The sequence below is a fragment of the Sciurus carolinensis genome, chromosome 10, assembly GCF_902686445.1.
Source record: "Sciurus carolinensis chromosome 10, mSciCar1.2, whole genome shotgun sequence".
NCBI classification, from domain to species: domain Eukaryota; kingdom Metazoa; phylum Chordata; class Mammalia; order Rodentia; family Sciuridae; genus Sciurus; species Sciurus carolinensis.
The window spans coordinates 137,565,076-137,590,583 of NC_062222.1; the positions used below are offsets into that span (position 1 = coordinate 137,565,076).

Consider the following 25,508-nt stretch of genomic DNA (forward strand, 5'->3'; position numbering starts at 1 on the left):
TGACGGAGCCTCTGCCAGGTCCCTTCCCCTTCCGGGGTCGTGGGTACCCTCGCGAGGTCTCTGAGCACAGGGTCCTCGGCAGTGATGAAACCCAATCTGCAGAGCGCTTCTTTTTCATTTCCAACAAACGGCTGCCTGACCTGCGAGGGTGGCTCTTTGCTGTTTTGCCGGCAGTTTCAAGTCTGAGCTCTCAGCACGACCTTACGTTCCCACAGCTGGATCCCACAGGCTGAACCGCTGCTGGCCTCACTAGGGCCACTCGGTGACCTGCGGGCCGCTGGGCTGATCCCCCCGGTCTGTGGGGGCCCATGCCGGTGCCGGGTCTGTACCATCGCCACGCGCTCCCTGCCCTGGGCACTACTGCCCAGCGCTGGTGGACGTGCACGGCGTGAGAAGCTGTGGCTCACTCAGCAGGAGGGAGACGCCAACCCCCAGCCTGGAAGTCCCACCAGGACATGGACGTGGCCGCGCATCCTCAGCTCCGGGCATCCACAGCAAGCTCAGGACGGTCAGGCAGGTGCACGGAGCCCTGACCTCAGCAGCAGGAGCGGGGCCTCCTCTTCTGGGCCGGGCCTGGCCGCCCGGCGCCTTGTCATCCCTTCTAGCTAGTCAATGTCGCGCGACCGCCTGTTCACACAGCTGCCTGGGAACGAAACGTCCACCCCCCACAGAGGGTCCTCGAGTGTGGGTGCATCCCGACAGTCCCGGAGAGGTCGGGCCAGCTGGGCTTCGCTCCCCTGGTCCCACTCCAAGGCCAACCTGCTGTCCCAGCCTGGGCTGCTCCCTGAGGGCGGGGTGCTGATGGAGGCGAGGGTCCTGGTCCTGGTCCTGGTCCTGGTCCTGGTCCTGTCCTGTCCTGTCCCCGCTGCCGAATGGAACCCACAGGCTGGGAGGAGGCCACCAGCTGCCACCAGCAAGGTCCCGGGTGGGCACTGAGCCCTGTGCCCGCCAGATGCCGGGAGGGCTGGCTGGAGGCCCTAGGCAACTCGGCCCCTGGACGCGGGCCTGGGCCCTGCCTGCTGCTGCTTCCGGCCCAGGCTCCCCCTCGCCCCGCCCCCCCGCTGCCCACACCCCGCTGGCCACCCTGTCGCCAGGTAGGGTCTGAGCCCACCAGAAGACACTGCGGTGGACACACCTCCCTTCTCGGCGGCACCAGGGAGGCTGCTGATCCCGAGGCTGGGCTTCCCAGCTCCCCAGGGGCCGGGCACGCGGCAGGACACCCGGCAGCATCCCACCTCTCCCCAGCTGTGACCACCCCGCTGCATGCTCGGTGTCCCCTGGGGAGCAAGCGACCCTGGGCTGAGAACCACCGCCTTGAGGAAGGGGGCGCAGGCACGAGGCGTGGGCCAGCGACGGGCCGGCAGAGGGCAGCGGGCCCTGTCAGGGCTCCGACACCGGCTGCTGCGATGCTGGCCGGGGCCCCTCCCACAGAGCCGCAGACTGTCCACCTGGAATCGGGTCACTCTCACCTCGAGACCTGTCTGTGGGGAAGCCCTGCGCTGCCCGTAGCTGGCGCCCAGAGCTGCTGGCTGCCACACGTCCGCCAGAGAGCGGAGCCTGCCCACATGGCCTCCTCTCCGCGGACCCGCAGAGCTCACCTGGGGCCGACTCCCCTCCCCTCGAGATCCAGCCTCCTCCCGGCCCGTGGCCCCAGCACAGGCGGCCGGGGCTTTACCTGCCCCTCCTCCAGGCGTCCCCATGGAGCGCAGCCTCCTCCTGAAGGGCTGCGCCTCTCCCTCTGAGGCCAGCTGCCGGCGCCGGAGGACGTGGGTGGCAGCCGGCGGGCAGAGAGCCTTGTGGCCGGACGTCTCCCAACGACACGCCAGAGGGTCACGTGGCGCCACCCCCACGCCCAAGGCGAGGCAGCCCAGCCCTTCCAGGCACCAAAATAGCCTCCCACACGCTGCCACTCGGACGCGCACCTGTTCCCAGGCGTCCAGGACAGGGGCTCTGGAGAGGCCCTGGGGTTGGAGGGCAGGGGACCATATGGACCCCAGTGCCGGCCGCTGGCGGGAGCTGCAGCCCACACAGGGTCCAGGGTCCAGAACAGCACCGCCAACAGGGGCTGCTGGCAACCCGCACCTCTTCTCCAGATCTGGGGCCTGGAGGCGGAGACCAAGGAGGCCTCAGGGCCTCGCTCCCTCGAGGCCCTGGGAAGAGCCTTCCCGCCTCGCCTGCTTCTGGGGGCCCCAGGCTCCTCAGTGCGGCAGCCGGAGAGCCTGCAGAGCCGCGCCGCTGGCAGAACCGCCCAGGAGCACCCACAAGAGGCCTCCGCCCTCGCGGGAGAAGCGAGCAGAGGGTGCCCGCCCTGTGCCCGCACGCTGGGTCAGAGAACTGCACCTCGCAGCCCTGAGAGGGGGCGCGGTGACCGCCACCACGGCAGGAGCCCAGGAGGATGGAGCGCGGCTCCCCAGCTGGAGCCGCGGGGACCCGCACCCGCTCCAGGCAGAGCTCCGCCTCGCACTCAGAAGCCAGGTTCCCACCCCGGCACTGTAGCCGCCTTGCGGCAGCCCTGTCCCAACTCAGGGCACAAGCCGTGACGAGGCAGTGCCTGGGATGGCGGCAGCCCACGGAGCACGCGGAGGCCCATGGAGCACATGGAGGCCCATGGAGCACGCGGAGGCCCATGGAGCACGCGGAGGCCCACGGAGCACATGGAGGCCATCAGAGCACACGGAGGCCCACGGAGCACGCAGCAGGCCCACGGAGCACGTGGAGGCCCACAGAGCACATGGAGGCACACGGAGCAGGCGGCATGCTGTGCCCCACCAGCACCCTCACTTTCCCAACAAGGAAACGGAGGCTCGGAGGCAGGTGAACAGGTGGAGCCAGCCGCAGAGCAAGAGAGCACCCCAGGTTTGGAGTCCAAGGGGCCCATGGCGGACAAGGGCTGGTAATGGAGGCGCAAGTGACAGTGCCAGCAGAGGGTGACCCCTCCAGTGGGCGGGGAGGCCTGACAGTGGTGCCAGATGCCAGATTGGGGACAGGTGTGCACGTGCCACTCGTAGGTGCAGGTGGCCAGCTACCCCAGGCTGCAGCACCCCTGGCGTGGGGAGTGGGCGTGGCCAGGCAAAGCGGGAGAGGGGGCTGGTCCTGGACTTCTGCTCAGGCGCCAGAGGGCACCGTCCTCCTGCGACTCTTCCCCGTGGTCACCGTCTCCACAAGACGCCCACACACATGCACGCGTGTGAGCAGCAGTCCCACAGGGCTGGGACAGAGCCGCCCTGTCCCTCCAGGCTGGGCTGCCAGCATCGGGCCGTTGGAGCCGTGGCCCCTGGCCTCCCCACCCCAGAGGAAGGCCAGCCGGGAGCACCAGGCGCACTCCCGAGGGGAGATTCTCTGTGTTCGAGACCCCCAGAAGACAGGGTGCGAGATAGGGGTGCAAGGCCTCCCGTCCTCCCAGCCACCCCTGGCGTGGCCTACTCACCCCTCCTCGAGTTCCCACCCCTGCCCCCAACACACCAGAAAGTCCTCCCGAGGGGGGCCCGAAGGTCTCGGTGAGCAGGACACACCTGCTTCCTGGCGGCCCAGCTGCAGGGTGTGTGCAGATCTTGGGGCCTTGGACGGGAGCCGAGGGGCAGGGCAGTGCTGATGCCTGAGGCCCTGCAGATGGCCGCCTTCAAGGCCACCATCACAGGGCATCTTCCCTAAGTCAGGAAAAGGGGTGCAGTGGGGTGGGCCCTCCAAGGCCCTGCCCTGCCTCCAGGCCCTCGGGTCAGGTCCCGCGGCGGCACCTCCTGCAGGGAGGGGGGCTGCCGGCTCAGCACCCCTGGGTTGTATGTGTCACGTAAGCCATGCCTGCGGCCCTGAGGTGACCCTGTGAGCATCCCCACAGCACAAGAGCAGAAGGCTGGACCTGACAGGAGCAGCCTGGTGGCACCCAGGACAAGCAGGGCAGCGCCGGCCCAGCACAGACGCACGGGACAGGCCTGGCTGGAGCAGGAAAGCTTTCTGGAGGAGGTGTCGCCAGAGCCCAGTGGGGAGGAGGGGCAGGAATCAGCTGGAGAAATAGTGGGTGGTGGGTGGAAGAGAGGGAGGGAGGGAGGGGGCTGGCCTGAGAGGTGGTCCCGGGGCTGCAGTGGAGGTGGGGTGTCTGCACCCTGGCCCTTGGGCACTGGTGCTGCAGGGGGCGGCAGAGGACACCCAGGGACCTGGCGGTTTCCCCTGGGTGGCAGGAAACAGCGTGCGCTGGGAAGGGCGTGCAGCGGTCGGATGCTCAGAAGAACATTCCGGAGAGCAGGGGGACTCCCCATGGCTCCTGCCCCGCCCAACCCAGGCCACCTGCCGGTGGGGATTCTGCCTCTGCAGCGATACTGAGTTCACTTTTCACACACGAAGAGTCACCAGGTTGCACACGTTTCCCATTTGGGGGGCTCACTTCACACTGCTGTTCCCTTTGCTGTGCAGAAGCTTTTTAATCTGATGCATCCATTGACTGACCATTGGTGGTATTTCCTGAGCTACAGGACGGAGGATTAATATCCATAATATGTAAAGAACTCAGAAAACTTTATACCAGGAAACCAGATAACCCACTGAATTAGTGGAAAATGAATTAAACAGATATTTCTAAAAAGTATAAAAGGCCAACAAATATGTGAAAAAAAATATTTAGCCATCAGGGAAATGCGAATGAGGACCATCAAGAATGCAGACACCACCGAACGCGGGGTGGCTTGGATCCACCGCTGTGGCACTGTGAGTTAGGACGGCCGCTTTGGAATCAGTATGGAGGCTCCTCAAAAGACCAGGATGGAACCACCGTGTGGCCGGGCTACCCTGCTTCTCAGTACTTGTCCTGCGGGAGCCAGTCATCACGCTACAGGGACACGTTCAGACCCGCGTACGGCAGCACAGTTCACAACGGCCGGACTACCTTACCCGCCTCGGTGCCCTCAGGGCGTGAATGGAAAAGAGCGTTCTACACACATGCCTCAGGTGGAGATCCACTCGGCCATAAAGAATGACAGGATGGCACTTGCTGGTAAACGGATGGAACCGGGGAGCGTCATGCGAAGTGAAACGAGCCAGACTCACGTAGTCAAGGTCAGATGTCTTATCTCACATGACAAGCTGAGAGAAAAGTCAGAAACAAGGGACCTCGTGACAACAGACGGGAGTCAGCAGGAGAGGGGCAGGCAGGGGAGGAGGGGCGGGCAAGGACAGGTACTGGGTCAAACCCGCCAAAGTCCACTGTGCGCAAGTGCAAATTCACCATGGCGAAACCCTCTACTCGGTATAATTACCATGTACCAATAGGACAGAGTCGCCAGGGGAGGACCGGGAAGGGTGCTCCCGGCCTCTCTGGCCAACACCCCCTTCCTCTGTCTCCCGCAGGAACACTCACATGGCCCAAGCGCTGGCCGCCACGGACACAGACACCATGACTCTGCTTCCTAATGAGAGCATGCTGGAAGGTTTAAAACCACAGAAGGAACGGGAGGGATCCTGTGGGCGCCTGTGAGGAGGGCCCGACCTGAGTGCAGTGACCCCTGGGCAGCGGGAGGTCCGCCCTACCGGCCTGGCTTCCCGGGCAGGACTCTGTGCTTGTGGAGTTAGCCAGTGAGCGCAGAGCCGGTGATGCGTCTGCCAGGTATTTTCTCTAATCCTCCTGCCTCTTCCCTTCCTTCCTGGGCTTAGCTGCAGCGGGCTCCAGGCCTGGGGGAGGGAGGCGGGAGGCGGAGGCCTGCGGGGTCACCTCCCTCTGGAGCGTGGGGCCTGGGGGCTTATCAGGTGGTCCAGGCCTGAAAAGGAGGAGTGGGCCTCAGGAAAACGCGTGGTGGACAGACGAGAGCGAGGGAGGGGAGACCCTCAGGCTTAGAGGCGACTCCTGGCTTGTGGTGGGGGTAGGGTACCACAGGCTGCCCCTTGTCCATGGGTGCTGAAAGGGGGCAGCAGGGGGCAGTGGGGCCAGCATCCCTCTGGAGGACAGACAGTGGCTCCCAGCTGGGGCAGGAGGGGTGGTGTGGCATGGACCTAAGAGCATCCCACAGCAGCCACCTGCACCTGGCCCCGACCCAGAAAATCTGCGTGACCCTGGTGGGGGACTGGGGAAGGGAGAAGGCCCCAAATGGTGGACAGTTACTGTCCACTGCAGCCACCTTCCCCTTGGTGACCCACTGTTCCAAAGGATTCCCTGGAGGAACCTCCTGCCCGCCCCCTTCCGTTCTCAGCCATGTGATTGGGCCGGAGGGGCCCCACCTCCAGCTCTGCTGGGCCCTGATTGGCTTGAGCTAAACTGAAATCTGCATGCCCCATGCCTGGCCTCGATTGCTCCATGGAGGAGGGCCTTGCTGGGGCTCCCCGGTCCACCCTCCTAAGGACAGCGAGGCTGCGAGGGGGCAGCTGCAGGGCTTTCTGCACCTGCTGGGCTGATGCTCAGGCAGAGCCAAAGACAGGCAGAGCTGAGAAGTCAACCTGGGGACAGGGCCGGGCCAGGCACTTTGAGCCAGCTTCCCTGTCGCTGGTCAGCTGAGACACTGGCACAGACAGGGGCCTGCACGCTGCGGGCGGTGGTCCTGCAGGTATAGGTGCGCACACCTGTGTGGCAGGGACTGAGTTTGGGCCGCCTGCATCCACACCCTTCCTCGGCTCCTGGAGAGAGTGTCTCCTGCCCATGACTCTGCTCGTCCCTGTGCTGGCTCTGGTCATGGGCACACAGGCCTCGCCTGCTCCTGCTGACTGCACTGCACTTCTGCCACTGGAGGGAGGTCACACAGGGCAGCCTGTTGTTCCAGGAGGAGTTGACAGACGCAGCAGCCCTGAGCAATGAGGACTCAGGCCACCATGCCTCTGGGAGCTGCGTGGCCGCGCGCTGGCTCCCTGGGGCTACAGTGGCAGAGTGCCACAAACTGAGCGGCTTCAAACAACAGCAGTGTCTCCTCTCCCAGTTCTGGAGGCCAGGAGTGCAAGATCAGCATCCCTGGGCTGAAATCAAGGTGTGCATGGCGGTCCCCAGGGGGTTCCCTGGCCTTGTCCGCTGCTGGTGGCTGCTGACTTGAGACTTGAGACCGCGTCCCTCTGATGGATCTGTTTCTGTGGTCACTGCCGCTTTCCTGCGGCCTGTGTAATCTCCTCCTACCTCGCCCTCGTGGGAGCGACTGCGAGGCCGTCTGAGCCCCTGGGAAAATCCAGGTGAGCCTCCCGCTGGGCAGCCCCAGTGCGAGCCATCGGCAAGCTCGCCTTCTCCCAACTGAGGCGACACTCGCAGGATGTGGACGCCAGATGATGCCCGGGATGCGGGGGCGTCCTCAGCCTCCCTCACAGCAGTGATCTGGTCAATGTCATGCATGAGCGGCGTCCACGCAGAAGCACTTCCCCACGTTATTGCGACGGGCTCTGCTCTTTCCTGGTCAGCTCCCCTTCTTACATAACGGGGCTGCTGTGACCCACTAAACTGGTTCTGGGCCCACAAGCAGGCTGTCACTGCAGGGCAGGGACTTCTGTCCCAGCCTCCAGAGCTGTCCCTGACTGGTGGCAGGGTGGAGGCCAGGACTTCAGGCAGGACGAGAGGAGGTCCACACACAGCCAGTGGGCGGGTCCTGCACCCTGGCCCACAGCTCTTCCTCTTGCTCCTGGCCATGTTGCCCTGGCCACCTTGCAGCCCTGGAGCACCGTGTGGCCACCTGGGGGCCCGCTGGGCTGCTCTGTGGGTGAGGGGAAAGTGCTGGGTCTGCCCATCTGGCCCAACCAGGGGCCCAGCAAGGGGTCTGGTCAGACAGGAAAGGGGCCTGGGTCCCTGGGGCTGCCATGGCTCCACGTGCCGCCCCAGCTCCCCAGCAGGGCTCCTGCAGCAGGAATGGCCGCGTGTGCACGGGAGGCACAGGGCCCAGCGAAGCCTGGCACCCAGCCATGTGCCAGACCCGCCCTGCCCGCGTGGGCTGACGGAATGCGGCGCAGCGCTTCGGACTCTCCTGTGCCTGAAGCAGGTTCAGGTGCAGGACTTCCCATTCGGGGCTTCACGCTGAGGAGCTGAAGAGGCCTGGGGTTTGCAGCAGCCTGGGTTTCCCCGTCCCACCTTCCAGGTGCCAACCACCTCCAGTGCCACCTCTGAGCACTGCCCACAGACGAGAGGCGTGGAGCGCAAGGGACGCTGGCAGGCTGGCTCTACAGCAAGGGCGACACCCCCACGCTCTCAAGGCCGTAAAGAAGGGGTGCGGGGGGCGCTGCCCGCCCCCTGCTGAGCCCCTGACTGGCAAGGCCTCGGGGCTCCTCTGGACACACGCTGTTCTCTCTCAGCCCATGGTCTCCACCGTGGCCACCCCAGCAAAGCCACAGGACACACGGCCTGGCCCGGGTGGCTGCCTTCTGCAGCCTACTCAGCCCTGAGCTGGCCACTCCACCCAGCAGCCCCTGACCCTGGCCCAGCCCAGCGACTCCACCTCTCAGAGCCTCAGAGGGTGCCCACCCACCAGGGAGAGGCCACGTGAGAGGAAGCCAGGCCCTGCCTGGTACACGCGGGCACGCGGGCACACGGGCACTGGCGGCTTCCCCTCCAAGTCCCAGTGGTCAGAGTGCCTGGGCCTGTCTAGCTCAGTCCCACAGTAATGGCTCCCACCTCCCTACCAGACTGACCCCTGGGTCCCCCACACAGAGGCCACGAGCTCTCCCCGCTGAGACCAAGCTCCTCGTTCCCGATCCTGAGCCTGGTGCCTCCTGCAGCCCCGCTCCCTGCACGCCACCCTTGTCCCCGTGCTCTGCCCCACCAGGAGTGCCCACCTCCGCTGTGCTGGTGGACAGTGCCTTAGGACAATGTGCGACACAAAGTCCCCTTGAGACGGTGACTTCCAGGGTCCCCTGAGGCATCCACAGACGCTGGCTACAGTGCCAACAGCCCGGTCAGTCGGGTCACTTAGGCAGAGGTCCCCTTAGGCAGCCTCCAGAGTCCTGAGAGCCTCTGTCCCCAACCACCCCCCCAGGGTGGGAAGCCCCCCACTGTCCCCAACCTGCCTCCGGGCCCCACGGGAGATGGGAAGACCCATCGGCAGGGATCCTGCCTTCCCAACAGCACGCCATCCCCACACCCACCTGCCTCCCGAGTTGATAAGGACACGCAGAGCCACAGAAAAACAAGCTGAGGGGACAGGAACCCTGGGAAACAGGTGGCCAGAAACGGAAGCAGGTGGGAACACACCACCTGCCAGTGCCCGGGAGCGCGGGAAAAGCCCCCTTCCCTTCCAGCCGCAGAGGTTGAAAGGACCCACCCTTCCTGTGCCTGGCCTGGGGAGCGGGCCAGACGGCCCTCGCGCCCCTCTGGGTGAAGGCCTGGACCAGGGCAGCCAGCAGCCCTCGGGAGGGTGGTCTGCCCTCGGGAGGGTGGTCTGCGCTCGGGAGGGTGGTCTGCGCTCGGGAGGGTGGTCTGCCCTCGGGAGGGTGGTCTGCGCTCGGGAGGGTGGTCTGCCCTCGGGAGGGTGGTCTGCGCTCGGGAGGGTGGTCTGCGCTCGGGAGGGTGGTCTGCCCTCGGGAGGGTGGTCTGCGCTCGGGAGGGTGGTCTGCGCTCGGGAGGGTGGTCTGGCAGGAGACACTCTGGCCAACACTGCCACTTCCAGGGTCACCTTGGACACATCACCTGAGCCGGGCTCAAAGACGCAGGTGTGGACGTAGCTCTGCAGGTGCTCAGAGGCGGACGCGGCCCAGCCCAACTCTTGCAGGGAGCTGGCCGGCCTGGCGCAAAGACTCAGGCCAAGGCAGGCGGTGGGCCACGCCTCCAGCCCACAGGTCTGGGCTCCTCGAATGCAGCGCAACACACATTAGAACAGGGGAGAGGCTGTGAGCACCGGGGACAAAGCAGGTCCAAGGGATGGGCACCCGCTGCAGGGAGGATGGGCAGAGCTCCTCTGTGGGGCCACGTGGGTCACCGGTGCCTGGCTGATGTGGTTTGTCCCAGAGGTCACAAGCTGGAAGCTTGGACCCCAGTGAACAGTGTGCAGGGGGCGGAACCTCAGAGGCGAGGCCCAGGGGAAGATGACCAGGCCACGGTTCCACCCTCCAGGGATCCAAGCCTCCTCACAGCAGGGGTGAGGTCTCCTGGGTCCTCCAGAGCGAGGCTGCCATGGAGCAGGGCCTCCATGCAGGAGGCCTGTTCTGCATGCAGCTGTCTCTCTTTGGCTTCTCCACATCGTGACGCAGCCAGGGCACCCTGCCATATGCTGGCACCCTGCAGGTTGCGCTTTCCAGACACCAGAATCGTAAACCAAATGAGCCTCCATTCTTTACAAGTTACCCAGCCTCAGGCCGTCCATCGTAGCAACACAAAAGCCCAGGGCAAGCAGGGCACACGATCTGGGGTGCCCGGGGCCGAGGGAGCTCGCTTTCCAGGGGTTCAGGAGAGACCGCGGGACGTGCCCGAGGCAGCATGTGAAGAACTGCGTCCAGACGAGGCAGACAGCAGTGTTCGTGGTTCTCCACTGTTTCAGCTTTTCTCTAGGTTCAGAAGCTTTTCCAGAATATGTTGTGGAGCTCCAGGGAGAGCGGGGGATAACCCAAGAGCCCTAGGGAACGGGCTGGCGCCTGCCCTGCCACTCCCCCTCAGAGGCCCCTGAAAGTAAGCGGCAGCAACCTAGCTGGTTCCGGGGCCCAAGCTGGCCTCACAGCAGGGCAGGCCCTCTCCTCTCCCGGGCATTGGTGTCCCCCGTGGTGGCCGACTCCTGGCCTGCACCCAACAGCAAAGGCTGCTGCCTGACCGCCCTTCTCCAGGACCTTTGAGCTGACCTCCAGCAGCTGATGTCTCCCATCTCCAGCCCCCTGGGCCCGCCCATGTGGCCTCTCGCCCGTCCAAACAAGCTTGTTCTTCTGCACAGCACCTTGGGGTGGTGCACAGGGCCAGCAAGGGACAGCCAGCCCTGACCTCAGAGTCTGGTCTCTTTCTGGCCCTGTGGCCCGGTCACCCCGCTCCCCTCTCCCCCGGAGCACTCAGTGCCCATGAGGGTTCTGGAGTAAGACTAATGGGCGTGGACATCCCAGTGCCCCGCGAAGGGCCCAGCCTGAGCAGGAGAAAACTGGCCTCTGTGGATTAGAAACCCGCAGCCCAGGCCCCAGACACAACCCGCGGTAACACCAGCCACCCAGCCTCCTCCTGAGTGTCCCCTGCAATCCACTTCTGCTCAGCAGGAGCTGGCGGTGCCCAGGGACACGGCCTCGTCAGGAACATCGGTGTGATCTGGGTCAGGCAGAGGACATCTGAGTAATCCAACTTCCCCCCACAGGGGCGGTGCTGGACCTGAGTGCAGGAGCGCCTCATTCGGAGCGGTCTACACGCGCGTCCACGCAGCAGCCCTCCCTGCCAGGTGACCGCGTGGGCCCCGCAGGAGAATCTGCCCGCTGGCCAGGTCTGTCCAGGCTTCCGCCCTGAGCGCTCTTACCCAGGCACGCGTGCAGCCAGAGGTCCAGAGCTCCCGACGTTCTGCCTGAGCTTCGCGTGGACTGGGGAGGAAAAGTGCTCGGGCTGGGCCTGCTCGTGCACGGACATCTGTGGACACTCCTCCTGCTCGTGGACGGGGAGGGCGCGCAGGGGACGCGGCTGCTGGACAGAGCAGGACCAGCCCCTGTGCCCCTGACCGTGTCCTGATGCTGTCCAGGTAGCCGGTCACCAGCCCTGATGCCAGCGCCAGAGGCCCGGTTGCTGGTCACTGCAGCCCCAGAGTCAGGCGGCGCCTTGGGCACTGGAAGGTTCTATTCCTGGCACAGCTGACCCTCTTTCCAGAACTGGGGCAGTGAGGGCCAGGAGGCTGCCAGGTCCCCTCCCTGCATCTCCTAGTCCATGTAGCCCTGAACGCTGCCACTGTGCTGTCCACTCAGGCCAGTGGCCTCCAGACTGTTCTCCCCAGCACAGGGCACTGCCGGCCTCCTGTGGCCGCTCAGCTGGGGCCAGCACAGAGGCCCCAGTGCCCAGGGAGCCCTGGGGAGGCCTGCCCACCTCCAGGAGCACAGGGCACGATCCTGTCACCTGGCTTCCTGATGGCACCTGCTGCCCCTGGCCTGAAGGACCGCCAGGCACTGCCAGGCGCTGTGAAGCCTCAAGGGCGATGGGCAGCAGGCTGGCGGCCACACTGCCTGGTCCCCGGTGTGACTGCTGTCACACGGGGGGCGGGGGTGCAGGGAGGACTCGGCCCTCGTGCTGGACCACCCACCCTTCCCTGGAGGATGACCAGGCTGTCGCCCTTCAGGGGTTCCCTGCTCTGCATCCCCAAGGGCAGTGCCCTCCACTCCTGGTGGGCTGTGAGGAACCCCAGGGTCTGCAGAGGGCAGTCCACCTGCCGGCCTTGAGGGACCTCAGTTCTAGGGGTGAGTGGGGGGATAGGGCAAGGAAAGCAGCCCGCGGACCGGCAGGAGACACAGGGACTGGCCTTGGTTCCCGCCCTGTACTCCCTCGGCCTCCCTCTCCCGTCTGTATGACCAAGTCCTCCTCGGCCTGGCCACACCAGCCTGAGGCACTTTCCTCCCGTCAGCCCATGGCTGGACATCTTGAAGGGCATGCCAGCACCAGTGTCCACCCTGGCTCGGCCAGCATGACCTGCATGGAGGGGCAGCCAGCCTTCAGAAAGGCTGTCCTGGCCCCACCTGCTCTACAGGTGACCAAGCACAGGCCCCGAGAACTGCATTTCATGGCACCTGATCTCTCCACTTCCCTCTCCTCACCACACCCCAAGGTCTGCGGCTGGATCCTCGGAGGGTCAGCTGCCACAAGAGCTGCCCAGCGTGGAGGCAGAGCAGCCCAGGAGGCCCGGACAGCTGTCCTCGCTGGGTCCTTGAGCGCCAACCCTGTGCCCAGCCCTCTTCTGGCTGACTCCCACTTGCCAGGATGTCGCCCCTTCAGGAAACCTGCCACGACCTCTGTCCAGGCCAGCTGTGAACCCCGCCGGGCCTGTGACCTGCGGACCTGGGCGCTCTGTTGCCATGGCCTCCCGTCTCTTGCCGCAGGGGCTGCAGCTCCTGGGGAGGAACTGTATCAGACGCCTCGGCCCCTGGCCAGGGAGGACACTCAAGTGTGGACACACCAGCTGCCCATGTGGGAGGACACAGCTGCCCATGGGAGGCAGGCTGGGGTGGGCTTACAGGAGGCCGGGCTGGAGGAGGGGAGCCTTCCTGTGAGGTCAAGGCACAGGGAGGGAGGAGCCGGTGGGTAAGCCACCACACCCTGCAGGCTATCAAGCCCGAGGAGGTACCTGTGAGCAGCAGGCTGAGGCCTGGGCTGACCCACCTCCCTGGATCCAGAGCAGAGCCCTCTTGAGACCCGCAGGGCCTGGGGGACTCTGCAGTCAAGAGGTATCACGTCTCAGAACAGATTGTCACCAGGGGGCAGCTCCCAGAGCCCCAATGTGGGCAAGACCCACCAGCCTCATTTCGAGGAAGATGTTCTTACCAAGTGGCCGACCCTGGGGGCCGAGGGTCCCAGTCAGCCAGGAAGGGCTGTTGTCCCTCCTGGCGTCCAGCACACCCATCCCTCCGGCTGATGGTGTCATTGCTGTGCCTGGGGCCAAAAGCTGAGGACCAGGAGGGCCAGCCGAGGCAGTGAGGCATGGAGGAGACCCAGAGGCAGAGCCAGCCCCGCTGCTGAGGCGCCTCCCCACTGCGCAGACCAGGAGGGCACAGTCTGGAAGGAGGCTGGCCCTACCGGAGACCACTGGGCCTCTCCACACCCCCTGGCCTCGGCATCCCCACTGAAAACTGGGTGAGGGACTAGGAGCGGGTGGGTAAGTGCCAAAGGTGCCCGTGAGCGCGCAGACAGCTTGAGAGCGGAAACCCCGCCGCCAACCACAGGGGTTTCATCAGGCACTCCTTACTCCCGGGAGCCTGCAGAGCCCAGTCGGGAGACACGTGCTCTCCAGGCAGAGAGCCTGGGCTGTGCTCCAAGAGCCACGGGCGGGTTTGACCCCACTGCCCACTCTACCAGCCCCAGGACCTCGGGCCCGCCAGGCATCCTGTCTTGTCTGCAAATTGGGAGCAATGACCTCTACCCACAGGGATTCTCGGGGTTGGAGGTCAAGCCCATACCGCTCTCTACTGTGCCCAGGGCTACTAGATGTCCCATAAATGGCAGGCATTGATTTTTATGAGATAAATCAATCACTGCCTTGGATTCCACTCTGGTCAGCTCCAGGGGGTGCCTGAGGTTGCTGCACACACCCAGGATATATTTAGCTCTCTGCTGGGGCCCTGCCAGGTGTAAGCATGCCTGCCAAGGACACAGAATTCCAGAGCTCATCAGCAACCACAGGATTCACTCCAAGAAGAATCCCCTCATTTTTATAATCGTAGACTAGTGATCTCCAGAGTTCACGCACATTTTAGAACCTGTGCTTGTAACATTTCAATACCACTCACGGTCCTAGCTCACAATGGAGACCCCCTTCCAAAGTACAGAAAGTGGTCCCAGAGCAAGACCCAGCAGGTGCCAGGGAGTCCAACAGCTGCTCTTCAACAGAACGTCCTCGAGACTGAGTATCCAGCCAAACCCTGTCACTCACACATCCTTGAAACAAATAAGCACATGGAGCAGCGAGGCGGTGGGATGAGGAAGTTGCCCACCGCATCGCACCTTGATGCGTTTTCTTCTAGCGCGTCTGAGTATTTTGCAGGGATTCAGCTGTGCAAAATGTGCAGATCCCGTATTCTTCAGCTACCTCCACTCCTCACATGCTAGACTCTACCAACTCTTGAAACTCTTTTTAATGACTGCATAATATTTATTCTTTAATAGATATTATCAAAGTGTGGCCCAGTGATTCCTGACAGTCCCCAAGACCCTAGCAGGAACTCAGTGGGGTCAAGATCATGGTCAAAATAGGCGAAGGTGTTATTTCCCTTGTCACTGCTGAGTGTCCCCAGGGGCCCAGGTGTTGAAGGCGCGATTCCCAGGTGGTGCTAGTGGGAGGCTGAACCTTCAGAAGGAGGGCCTATTGGGAGGTCCTGGGTCATTGGAGCATGCCTTCGAAGGGGACAGTGGAACCTGACCCTTCCTCTTCCTGGTTCACTCTGCCACATGCTCCCTGCCATGGCCACCCAGCATCCCCAACAGGGGCCTAAAAGCAACAGGTCTTCCCAATCATTCATGAGGACCTCTAAGCCTGTGACCAAAATAAACCTTCCCTTTATAGAAGCGAACGCCTCGGGCCTTTCATCATGGCGATGGAATGCTGGCTGAGTCGCCTCGCCTCTCTCCCGACAATGCAGGGCTGCAGCAGCTGCATGGCCTGTGACATCACAACACTGACTCTGTGACTGAACACAGAGCTGGCCAGCCAAGTCCAGCTGTCCACCATTAAGCCAGATATGAATAAGGTCTGCAAAACTGTCAGGGAGCCACAGCCCAATAAAGAGGCTCGTAGGTCAACATACAAAGGGTTTTGTTCCCTCAATGATATTTTTTTAAATCCTGGTTTAGTTTCTAAGACAGCAAACATCAACATGACCCGCATCAGCAAGTTCTTCCAGACCCTTAGTAATGGTGAGTCCCACGACTCAGGAGGCTGAGAGCCGCCGCTGTGGGTGGACTGTGCTGGGCCGGGCTCTCTGGCTGCTGGCTGGCGTGGTGGGGAATGCAGCCCCGCGGGCTCTGGGGGCACAGACCCACTGCCATGTGCCGGAGCCCTGCTTCAGGAGGCTCCAGAGCAGCAGGCCTCCATTGAGAGGCCCATTCCTCCCCGTCGCTCGCTTCCTGAGAGGCTACACACTGATCCCATCAGCAGGCTGTGACCGTCTAGCTCACAGGACTCGGGGAGGGTTACGTTTAGCTGAGTTAAGAGTAGTTTTTATCCTACGAGACGTCGTTCTCACGCTCAGACAGTCCAGAGACGCCGCAGGGAGAGGGGTCCCAGGCCCAGAGACGGGCACTCTGAGGGCCACCAGGGGTCAGCTGAATAGCAGCCCCCAAAGGATGCCCACGTGCTGCTCTCTAGAGCAGGACCCCGACCTCGTGCGGTGGGGGTGCTTTGCAGCTGTGGCTGAGCTGAAGACGGGGCGGGGCTCATCCTGCACCACCTGGGGGCCCTGCGCACTCACCTGTCCTCTGGAAAGGGGCAGAGGGTGTTTTGCACAGAGAGAAGGCTCCTGAGGAGGAGCAGAGAACGGAGCAGCGGGATTCGAAGGTGCTGGCCTTTGTGTGGGCTGACAGCTGCGAGCCGGGGAACGCTGGCAGCCACCCTGGCACACAGAGGCAAGGACTGCTTCGCCCTAGGCCTGAGCAGGACACTGCCCCGCCGCACCATGTGGTCCTGGTTTGGGACTTGGGCCTCCAGAACTGCAAGAGGAGGTGCTGCCGCTGTCCTCACCCACCCCGTGAGGTCACTGCAAGGCCTCCCCGGCCTCTTCCTCAGGGCTAGGGGCCTGTGGCCTCCTGCGCTCCAGACAGCCAGGGCCAGCTCAGAAGGTCTGCCTGCAGGCGCACCTTCCTCTCCTGTGAGCACTATCCTTCCCAAGAATAGCCAGCCGCGGCCCCGTGTCCAGAGGAGGGGAACACCAAGGCCTCGCTGGATGCCACCAGCTCCAACTCCCAAGGACAGGGCCATGCCATGCACAAAGAGAGAGGCCTCCCAGAAGCTGCCACGGCCCCTTCCGTGGCCAATGTCCCAGCTGCTACCCCGGTTGACCCTCAGGGACCTAGAACCACTGCAAAGAATCCCATGCTGCCTCCACCCTGCGAGGCCACACTGTAGGGAGAACCAGCAGAGTGGAGGTTGAAGGAGCCCACGGAGGCAGTGGGCGCTCAGGGTGTCGGGAGGCTGTCGGAGAGGCGACAGTCCAGTACACTGTGTGTGGGACTGGACCCGGCTGCTCTCCCACTGAGCCCTTTTCCATTTCACCCAGGCCCGGGGGCTTGGGCGGGATCAGAGAGCAGGAAGCCAAGAGGGCTCGGAGCAGCCCTCAGCCAGGGCACCACCTGAGGTCCTGCGGGACCGCCCGCTGGGAGCAGGCAGGGGCCTGGTGGGCGCCGGCTCTCACAGGCAGGCCGCGTGGTGTGATTCCGAGCGCAGGCGGGTGAGGAAACAGCCTTGGGGTACAGCTGGGGCGTCCTTCCGTGGGAACCCTGAACAGGAAGCCGTGTCCCCACGGCCCCGGATGCCCACGAGCCTGTCTGGGCGTGGTCAGGGAGCACCCGGGAACAGAGGAGGGTTGACCGGTGACCATGGCTCTGGGCCTGCCACTCAGTCCACGGCCGACTCCCAGCCCGACCTCCAGGCTCTGCGGTGCCCCCGCTGGCTGGTCTGCTGCGCCCGAATCTCCTCCCCTCCCCGGCCTCTGAGAGTCCCGGGGCTCTGCTCACACACAGCTTCCACCTCCTCCAGGAAGCCTTCCCTGGTGCCAGGTGGAAGGGGCTCCTCTTGCTTTGCCCTTTCTGTCCCCCGCATGGTTCTGGTGACATGTGCTCCTGCCCATCCATGTTATGCCCTCCCCCGGAGGGAACGGAGCCCCCTGGTGTCCCTGGCACCCTAACACATCTGGTTGGAGCTCAGCACACAGGACCTACTTCCCAAACCCAGATGCTGCTTCTCCCGGCGGGTGGGGTGCGCAGCCTGGAGGCGTGGCCCGGCCCTGTGCCTGAAGCAGTGCCGGACCTCAGGTCCCCACCGACCCAAGCCACACGTGTCAAGCCACACGTGGAGGCCCCTAGAGGACAGCCTGACCCCAACTGTGGACAAGACGGCCAAGGCTCAGGGGACAGGCGTTGGGCTGGTCCCTGGCCTCCCGGCTCTGCGTTGGACCACTTGCATCCACTAGGGCCATCTACGACGCTCCCCGAGGCCCGGGGTCCCACCCGGGGAGCCGGGCGTGCCGAGGCAGGCGTGGTCGGAACCTGCGGTGGTGGGCCGGCCTGAACTCTGCAGACTTTCGGGCTGCAAGCGCTGCCCTGGGAGCCGCAGAGGAAAGCCTCCAGAGGGCCAAGGTGACTGGTCCAGTGGAGATGAGGAGGCTTTGAACCAGGGAGGCCCCGGGACAATCTTCAGCCAGCAGAATGTTTTCAGGTCCCCTGCTCGGCCTCCCCTCCCCCGGCAGTGGCCCTGGACGGTGGGGTGGCCGCCATCTGTCTGTGTGTGGGGTGCTGACACGTGACGGAAGCCTGACAAGCATCTCCTGGTGCTGACATCCAGTCGTGCTGGCTGGTCCTTCGGAGGCCCCAGGAAGGAGCCTTCCTTGCCGCGTCCAGCCTCCTGTGCTCCTCGGCTCCCAGCCCTCCATCCTCAGGGCCAGCGGCGTCTCTGCCCAGCTCTGCTCGGCCATTGAGCTCCGGCTCTGCTCTGACCACCTGCCTCTCATCAAGGAAGAGGCTTGCGATGATATTCCAGGCTCACTTAAGTAACGCTAATGACATCCCCACGTTGATGTCCTTAATTTAGTCACAGGGAAACAGATCTGTTTTCCAAGTACAGAAACAGAGACAGTTCTGGGGGCCACATCCAGCCCCCACACCATCTGAGAGGAGGCATTTCAGAGAGGGCAGGCCACAGCCCAGGGGACCCAGCAGCCAGGACCAGAAGCAAGTCTGACAACAGATAAGGCCCTGAGCACTAGAGCGCTTCACTGCCCTGCAGAGTCTGGCAGAGCCTCGGGAGGAAGAGGAGGTGGCTTCGGATGGTATGGGCGTCCCAGCGCTTGGGATGGTCCTGCGTGAGGAGTCTGGTGGGGTCTGCAGGAACACCTGGAACAGCCGTGAGCCCCTGAGGGCTGCTGATGGATAGAAACAGGGGAGGCCCCACCCCAGGGGAGGCCAGACCGTACCTGGGCCTGAAGGGAGCCCCTGGGGCATGGTGGCTTCACGGTGACACCACCCTGTCCCTGTCCCGCCTCTCCACCCTGCACACTGGCCCCTCCACGCCTGCAGTCTGTGCCTCCCTTTGCTCCTGGATGGCAGCTCACCCAGCCCCATGCAGGGCAGTCTTCCCTGGAAGGACAGGGCCTATGGAGAAAGACCCAGCTGCCTGCCCCTCCACAGGATGATTCAGAGAGTGAGCAAGCCCCCGGGGACCTGCGTGGCATCTGCCCATCCAAACGCCCCTTCCTGACTTTCCCTCCCTCCCCGTCCCACTTCTGCACTCCCCCCCTGGGCCTCTGGGGTCCCTCCAAGGCACCCACCTGGACCACTCAGGAGCCAAAACCAGGACAGCCGTGGGCAAAGGGTGGGGCACACAGAGGACTCTGGGGCTTGCTGCCAGGAACTGTGGACTTTAGGCCCAACTGCAGCGCCAACCAGGGACTTCTGAAATGTCACCTTCTGTGTCAGATCCTGGGAACACTGAAGTCCCAGGGAAGTTGGGGGTCAGAGGCTCCACATCCTCGACCCACAGAGGCAGGGCAGAGGAGCCGAGGGTGAGGTGGGACCCAGTTCCATCCACCACTCACCCGAAAGGTGTCCGTGAGACACCTCTGGACGAGGCAGCCGTATGTCGGTCGGGACAGAAGTGAGCTTGAGGCCCCGCCCTGCGGACAGACGCCAACAGGACAGGAGCCCTGCTGCACGCATGGCAGTGACCCACGCTGGTTGCTTGGTCTGCTGGCTGGAGTGACTGCGGGTCGTCTCTGCAACCCCAGCTCCTACGCACGAAGAACCCGAAGACCAAATACACAGCATGCATGTCACGCAGAAGGCAGGCTGGCCACGGCCATTGCCTGCGGCGAGCCGGGCTCAGGAGACGTGACGCAAAGCACCACCCCTCCCCAGGACACCAAGGACGGTGCTGCAGATGCCCCTGGAGCGCGGCCGCTCTCTGGAGATCAGGGGTGAACAGGGCTGAGAGGAGGCGGGCCAGGCACGCTCAGGCCAAGCCTTACCATTCAGGTGGCAAGCTGATGCCAGCGTGGACCAGCACACCAACCCCTGCAAGGCTGCCCCACAGTGGCAGAGGGTGCCGACTCTGTGACAGAACTCCCTGCCTGCCTCCTGGTGCCCGCTGGGTCCAGGGCCCTCAACGCCCCCTCAGCCTTCCCCAGAGCAGGCGTCCTCTACTCTGGGGGGAAGCTGAGGCCAGCAGGGGAGGGAGCCGGGATGTGGACCAGGAGGTCACTGGGCCCCCCACGCCACCCAACTGCCCTCATGCTTCGGGATCTTCAGCTCGAGACCACCGGGGGCCTTGTCCCCAACGTTGCTGACCATCACATACCACTCAGCACCGCCTGGGAACCACCAGGATGGGAAGCCACGGAACCAGCCCTGGCACCACAGGGCTGGCCGCTTCTGACCAGAACAAAGCCACAGTGAGCCCACCTGCCTGTCCTCACTGAAGCCAAGAACCGGCCACTGCGCTCCCTACAGGTGCCATTTACCTGCCAACTACAAGAAGCCTCCCTCCTCGCCAGGGAGCCTCGTTTCAAGGTCAGCACACTGGCTCACGGCAGAGGGGAAAGGCAGCGTCGAGCCCATGAGATGGGGTCACACCCCAGGAGGGTCCTGGCCTGTAGACAGGTCACACAGAGGTCCAGGTGGGGAGGCAGTGGGAGCCCCCAGGTGGGCTGGCTGTGGGCTGGAGGAGAGGCCAGGCCCAGGCCATGAGACTGCTGCCCTTCGGTCAGGACCTAGAAGGCCTGAGGACCCCGGGTAAGGCTGTGAGAGCCGGAACCAGAGGGCCAAGGCTATGGAGGTCAACAGAGCCCAATATGGCGACGATCCCTCCCACGTCCGAGCTGTCCTCAGGCTACGCGATGACCCAGCAGCACCCATATGAGGTGGAGGAGGTGGCGAGAGACAGGCCTGGTTCTGCCTTCCTGGAGAACAGGAATGAGCTTCCCGGCGCCCACGAGGAGCGGAGTGTGAACCCCTCCAAGGAGCATCATGGTGGGGCCCTCCAGACCGGCCAAACCCGTTCAGAGGGCCCTCGTCCACGTGTCACAGGGAGCACCAGGTGCCACAGCTATGGCTGAAGCCAGAGGTGGATGACAGACAGGGCCCCTCAGGCGGAGAGGCATACGGCTGGGCCAGGCTCCCGGGGCCCCAATCTCGTCTCCACCACTCACTCACAAACCCCGACACCAGGCGACTGACGGAACCTCCTGGGCACCAGTTTTTCCATCTGAAAGTGTCCCAGGGAGGCCATGTGAGGATCCCGGGAGAAAGCACACGTGAGGTCTGCCCTGGCCCAGAGGGAGCACGTGGTGAGCCTCATGCCCGACATCCAAGCCCGTCCCACGGGGGCCGCCCGACACCGGAGACCCAGCCAGGTGGCAATGGAGACACCTGAGTAAGCAGAGGCGCAGCACTAGGTTGCTCTGCCAGGCACCAGCAGCCTCAGGCTTCCTGGGCCTGGGCAACTGTGCACCGCTGGAGCCAATGGTGTGTGGGCCTTGCGTGACCCGCTGCTGGCCCCTCGGTGCTGGGCAGACCCGTGGGATCACCCCCAGGGACCAAGCCTCTACTGAACACAGCTCATCATCCTACTGCAGCTGTTTTAACTGCAGGCCCAGCCTCCACCCAGGCCAGGCAGGGGCTGCTGAGCACCTGCCCCGCTACCCTGCCACTCCCTGAGACCTGGGGGGTGGCAGTGGATGGAAGCACAGAGGGGCTGGATAGCAACAGGTACAATGGGCAGCAGAGCCAGATGTGAGCCCAAGAGCACCAGCCTGGAGACAGGACTTGCCAAGTTCAGCGGAGCCAGGGGCCCACCAGGGAATACAAGAAAGGGGCTAGGCACTGCAGGGACTCCAGGCCTGGCGGGCACTGAGCCAGCAGTCCAGACTCCCAGCAGCTGCCAGTGCCAGCAACTGCAGCCTGGCTGGCCCTGACAGGCAGCTCCTATTTAAAGGGTCAGTGATGAGCTAGGCCCCTTCCACAAGGCCGGCCCCTCTGTCCTCTCCGGCCTTCCTGTTTTCCCTCACCAGCTCAGAGCACTCCCAACAGCTCTGAGAGCCCGGGTGTCGAACAGGAGACTTCTACATGCGGCAGGGGACATTCCCTTTTCTGGGACAATCAGACTGAATTTCCAAGAGTCTATCAAACTCAAAACTCAATTCTAGAATGTAGCAAACTACATTGTTGACTAGAAATGCCTCCCATTCCCACTAGACTCTAAGTCCATGGGAAACCCCAGGGCTGGAGTGAGGCTCATAACAGGAGGCATTCAGTAAAGGTTGAAGAAGGACTGAATGGCTAAGATCCTTCACAGCCTCCATGTCTAGGTGGCTTCTAACATTTTGTTGGTACTCGTTTTAACACCTTTGTGGCTCTGTCATTGCCCAATCCTGGGGTAGGTGAAGTATGTGTTTCTGTTCTGAGCACCTGGGCCCACACTGACCAGAGTCAGAGGACCAGGGCTCAGGTCTGGCTGTCACAGCCTCTCCTTGACTCTGATGGTTTCTTTCCTTCTTCAGGCCTCAGTTTCCCTTGTGCAGGTGGATGGATTTAGACTGGAACATCCTTGGGTCCTCTCCAACAGCCATGGATGCCTAAGACAGCTCAGCCAGTCTCACAGACCCTCCATCTGGCCCTGCTCCCCTCTTATGGGCTGCATTGTGTACCCCCAAATCCAAATGCTGATGACCCAATCCCCAACACCTGAGAATGTGACTGTGTGAGGACCCTTTATTAATGTAAAGAGAGGTCACTGGCGTGGGTCTTCATCCAGTCTAACTGGTGACCTCACAAGAAGGGGAGATCAGGACACACACACACAGAGGGACGGCCGTGTGAGGAGGAAGGGAGACGATGCCATCTATAAGCCAGGAGAAGAGGAACCAACCCTGACCAACTTTGACTGCAGTCTTCTGGATTCCAGCACTGTCTGTCATTTACACTGCATGGTACGTAGCACTGTTATGCGAGCAAGTTAACACCATGGACCTCTGCCCACCAGACCTGCAGCTGCCCCGGGGACATCTATGCTCAGAGGCAGCATGGGCCCTGCAGAACTCAGGAGGGCAGAGCTGGCACCAGGTCCCCATCCCACCCCAACTGAGGTATCTTATCCTGCCCTACCTGGCCCATCGTGACCATGTGGCTGTGTGGAGAAGCTGCCACCACACTCACCATCTCCCCTCTGGGCTCACTGTGGGTTGGAGCTGGGTACAGATCTGAAGGCATTCACTGCATACCACTGGGGAAACCAAGGCACAGGTAGCCCCACAGCTGGCACACTGGATTTGGACCCAGGCCTGATACAGAACCATCTGTTTCCACCTTGCCATGGCACTGTCCAAACAATGTCCCTGCTCCTAAAACTCAACGGGCAACCACAGCCAGCCAGCAAGGCTGTGATACAACCAGTGCTGCTGCATTTCTAGGTCATGAAGCCATGCTCCCAAAAGCACCCCCAGTGCCAAAGCCACCAGGTGCATATACAGTTAAACCCCAGGCTCCTTGCCCATGCTCCATCCCTGGCTGGCCTTCTCCAGAGACAACAACCACAACCATGGGGGGCACATGCTCCTTCCAAAGGCTCCTGATTACAGGAGGGACCAGAGGTATCAATTATGGTCACAGAAAACATGAAATTACCCAGTGGACACCCAGTCATTATCCCCACCTGCCATTAGATAGATGTCTGGCAGTCCTGCCAAGTCTTGGGGTGCCCTCCTCCCCAGCCACCCCCAGATAACAGGTTGGCCATTTTAGAAATCCTCTTCCAAAGGACTCCGCCTCCCACAGCCTGCGGCTCACTCCTGCACTCACCCAGTGCCCACGGCAGCAGTCCTTCCTTCCTTGGTTGGGGTGTGGGGGAGGCAGTCTCCCCTGAGGGGAGGTCTTGGGAGCATCCCCACCCCTCCCACCCCAAAGCCCACAGTGAGCTGTCCCTACATGCTCATTCCTTCCCCATCGGATCTCCCTTGGGGGAAGCAGCCGTCCTTATAGATTTCTGCACCATGGCCAAGGGCCATACTGCAGTCAGTGGCAAGAGAGACTTGGGGGAAATCACACCGAAGTCAGGTTCAAATCCCAGCTCAGTTCAGTTGCTGGAGCCCAAGTGGCTCAAGCCAGGTGAACTTCTGGTCCCACTCTGAAAATTGGAGTGACAGCCCCTCCCTGCCTTGGCATGCAGGCACCAGACGTCAGAGCACCCGCCCCAGGAGGCTCTCAGAAGAGTGCATCCTTGGTCTGGGCTTCAGACAGCCTCCAACCAAGGCCTCTCCGCTCTAGGTCTCAGTTTCCCCAACAGCATAAGGCATGGATGGGTTACTGCGACGTGGGATTTTCCAGCTCAGCACAGAGGCTGTCAAATCCCGGTGGGTGGGTGCGGCAGGGACTCACAGGGTCCAGGGGCTGGAGAGAGGAGGTACAGAGATGGGACGGGGCCTGACACACATGCGGACTCCGGATCTGCCCCACCAAGCCCGGGGCGCGGACGACCCCCACCCAGGCACTGCAGGAGCAGCGCAAGGGCGGCGCCCCCTGCTGCAAAGCCGGGCTGTCATCGCACCTCTCTGTGACTACAACTGCGGTGGCTCTGGGCCCCTCGCCCGGACCATTCTGCTTTCTGCAGCCTGGAACAACCCAAGACCCCCATGAAAAGCAAAGGAGTGTCACCTACCAGACAGCCTTGCGCAGCTACCACGGCCGGCGCGTCTAGAAGGGATGCTCTGCGCGCGCCACAGAGCTAAGCGCCCCGGGCGCAGGGGCAGGGGGCTGCGTGCCGACCCCTCTGGACTGCAAAACCCTGGAGCAAAAGTTGGGTGGCGCCGCTGGGCGATTTCCCCTTATGCCGCAGGTGCAACCTTAGAATGTCACCCCGCTCTCGCGGCACCGGGAGGTAGCTCGGGGACCGCCGGCACTCACCTGCACTCATCTCGGCAGCAGCTAGGAGTCGGGCGGTGCCTGTGCTGCGGCCGCCCGACACTCCCGCCCGCAGGGACCGCACCCGCAGGTGCCGCGCCCGCGCGATCCTCCGCGCGCCTGCCCGCCGGACGTCTCAGCACACGGCCAGCGCCCGCCCCGCAGCGCCGCCGCAGCCCCTCCGCGCGCCAGCCCCGCCCCGCCCGCCCCGCCCCTCGGGAGGCCCCGCCCCTGCGCGCCGCGGGCGGGGCGCACCCTGGGAAGTGTAGGCGCCGCGCCTCCGCTGCCCGCCTTCGCGCCGCGGCCGCGGGACGCGCGGACTACAAGAAGCGGCAGCCTCCGCGGCCCGCGCAGGCGCAGCCCGGCGACACTCGCTGCGGCTTCCCGCAATAGCTCTTCGGGCTCTGCAGCGCTGTCACCGATGCCTGGGGGTGTCCGTGGGGTGGAGGCTCTCGGGAGCCCCGAGTGGCGACGAGGGCGGCGCAAAGGAAAGGGGCTGGGAGCAGGTCTTCTCGAGTTGTGGGCGGCCTCTGGTCAACGCCCCTTCGTTCCTAGGTTACAGAGGGGGAAACTGAGGCGGGCGCCGCAGGCTTCATCTCTCCGGCGAGGTTGAACAGGCTGGGGTTCGAACGCGGGTTTCCCGACTCCAGAGCAAGGCTGTCCGCCGCCTCGCCACACGCTGCAGGCTTGCGTCGCATCATCCGACTGGCGCCCTCGTTGCGGGCGGCACGCCTGGAGGAGCGGGCACGGCGGGCAGGTTGCAGCCCGACCGCAGCCCCACGGTGACCAACTCCTCTCCGTGACGTCAGGCGCCCAGCGC

The 25,508-nt window shown here is 63.6% G+C and overlaps 1 protein-coding gene across 15 annotated transcripts in view; it reads right to left on the bottom strand.

Annotated features, from left to right (window-relative positions):
- The window catches only part of Ablim2 (actin binding LIM protein family member 2), a 125,936-nt gene extending 101,070 nt beyond the window's left edge, over nucleotides 1–24,866 (bottom strand). For 11 of the 15 annotated variants that reach the window (XM_047565960.1, XM_047565973.1, XM_047565971.1 and 8 more), the window contains exon 1: nucleotides 1,676–1,784. Coding sequence is in view for 11 of the 15 variants with exons in the window: in XM_047565973.1 (XP_047421929.1) it covers nucleotides 1,676–1,700 (25 nt within the window). In the remaining 4 variants the exon portion in view is untranslated. Of the gene's footprint in view, nucleotides 1–1,675; nucleotides 1,785–11,360; nucleotides 11,439–24,691 lie in introns of those variants that run through there. The other 4 variants (XM_047565967.1, XM_047565958.1, XM_047565951.1 and 1 more) reach the window with 2 other exon arrangements.
- Between the last annotated feature and the right edge of the window lie 642 nt (nucleotides 24,867–25,508).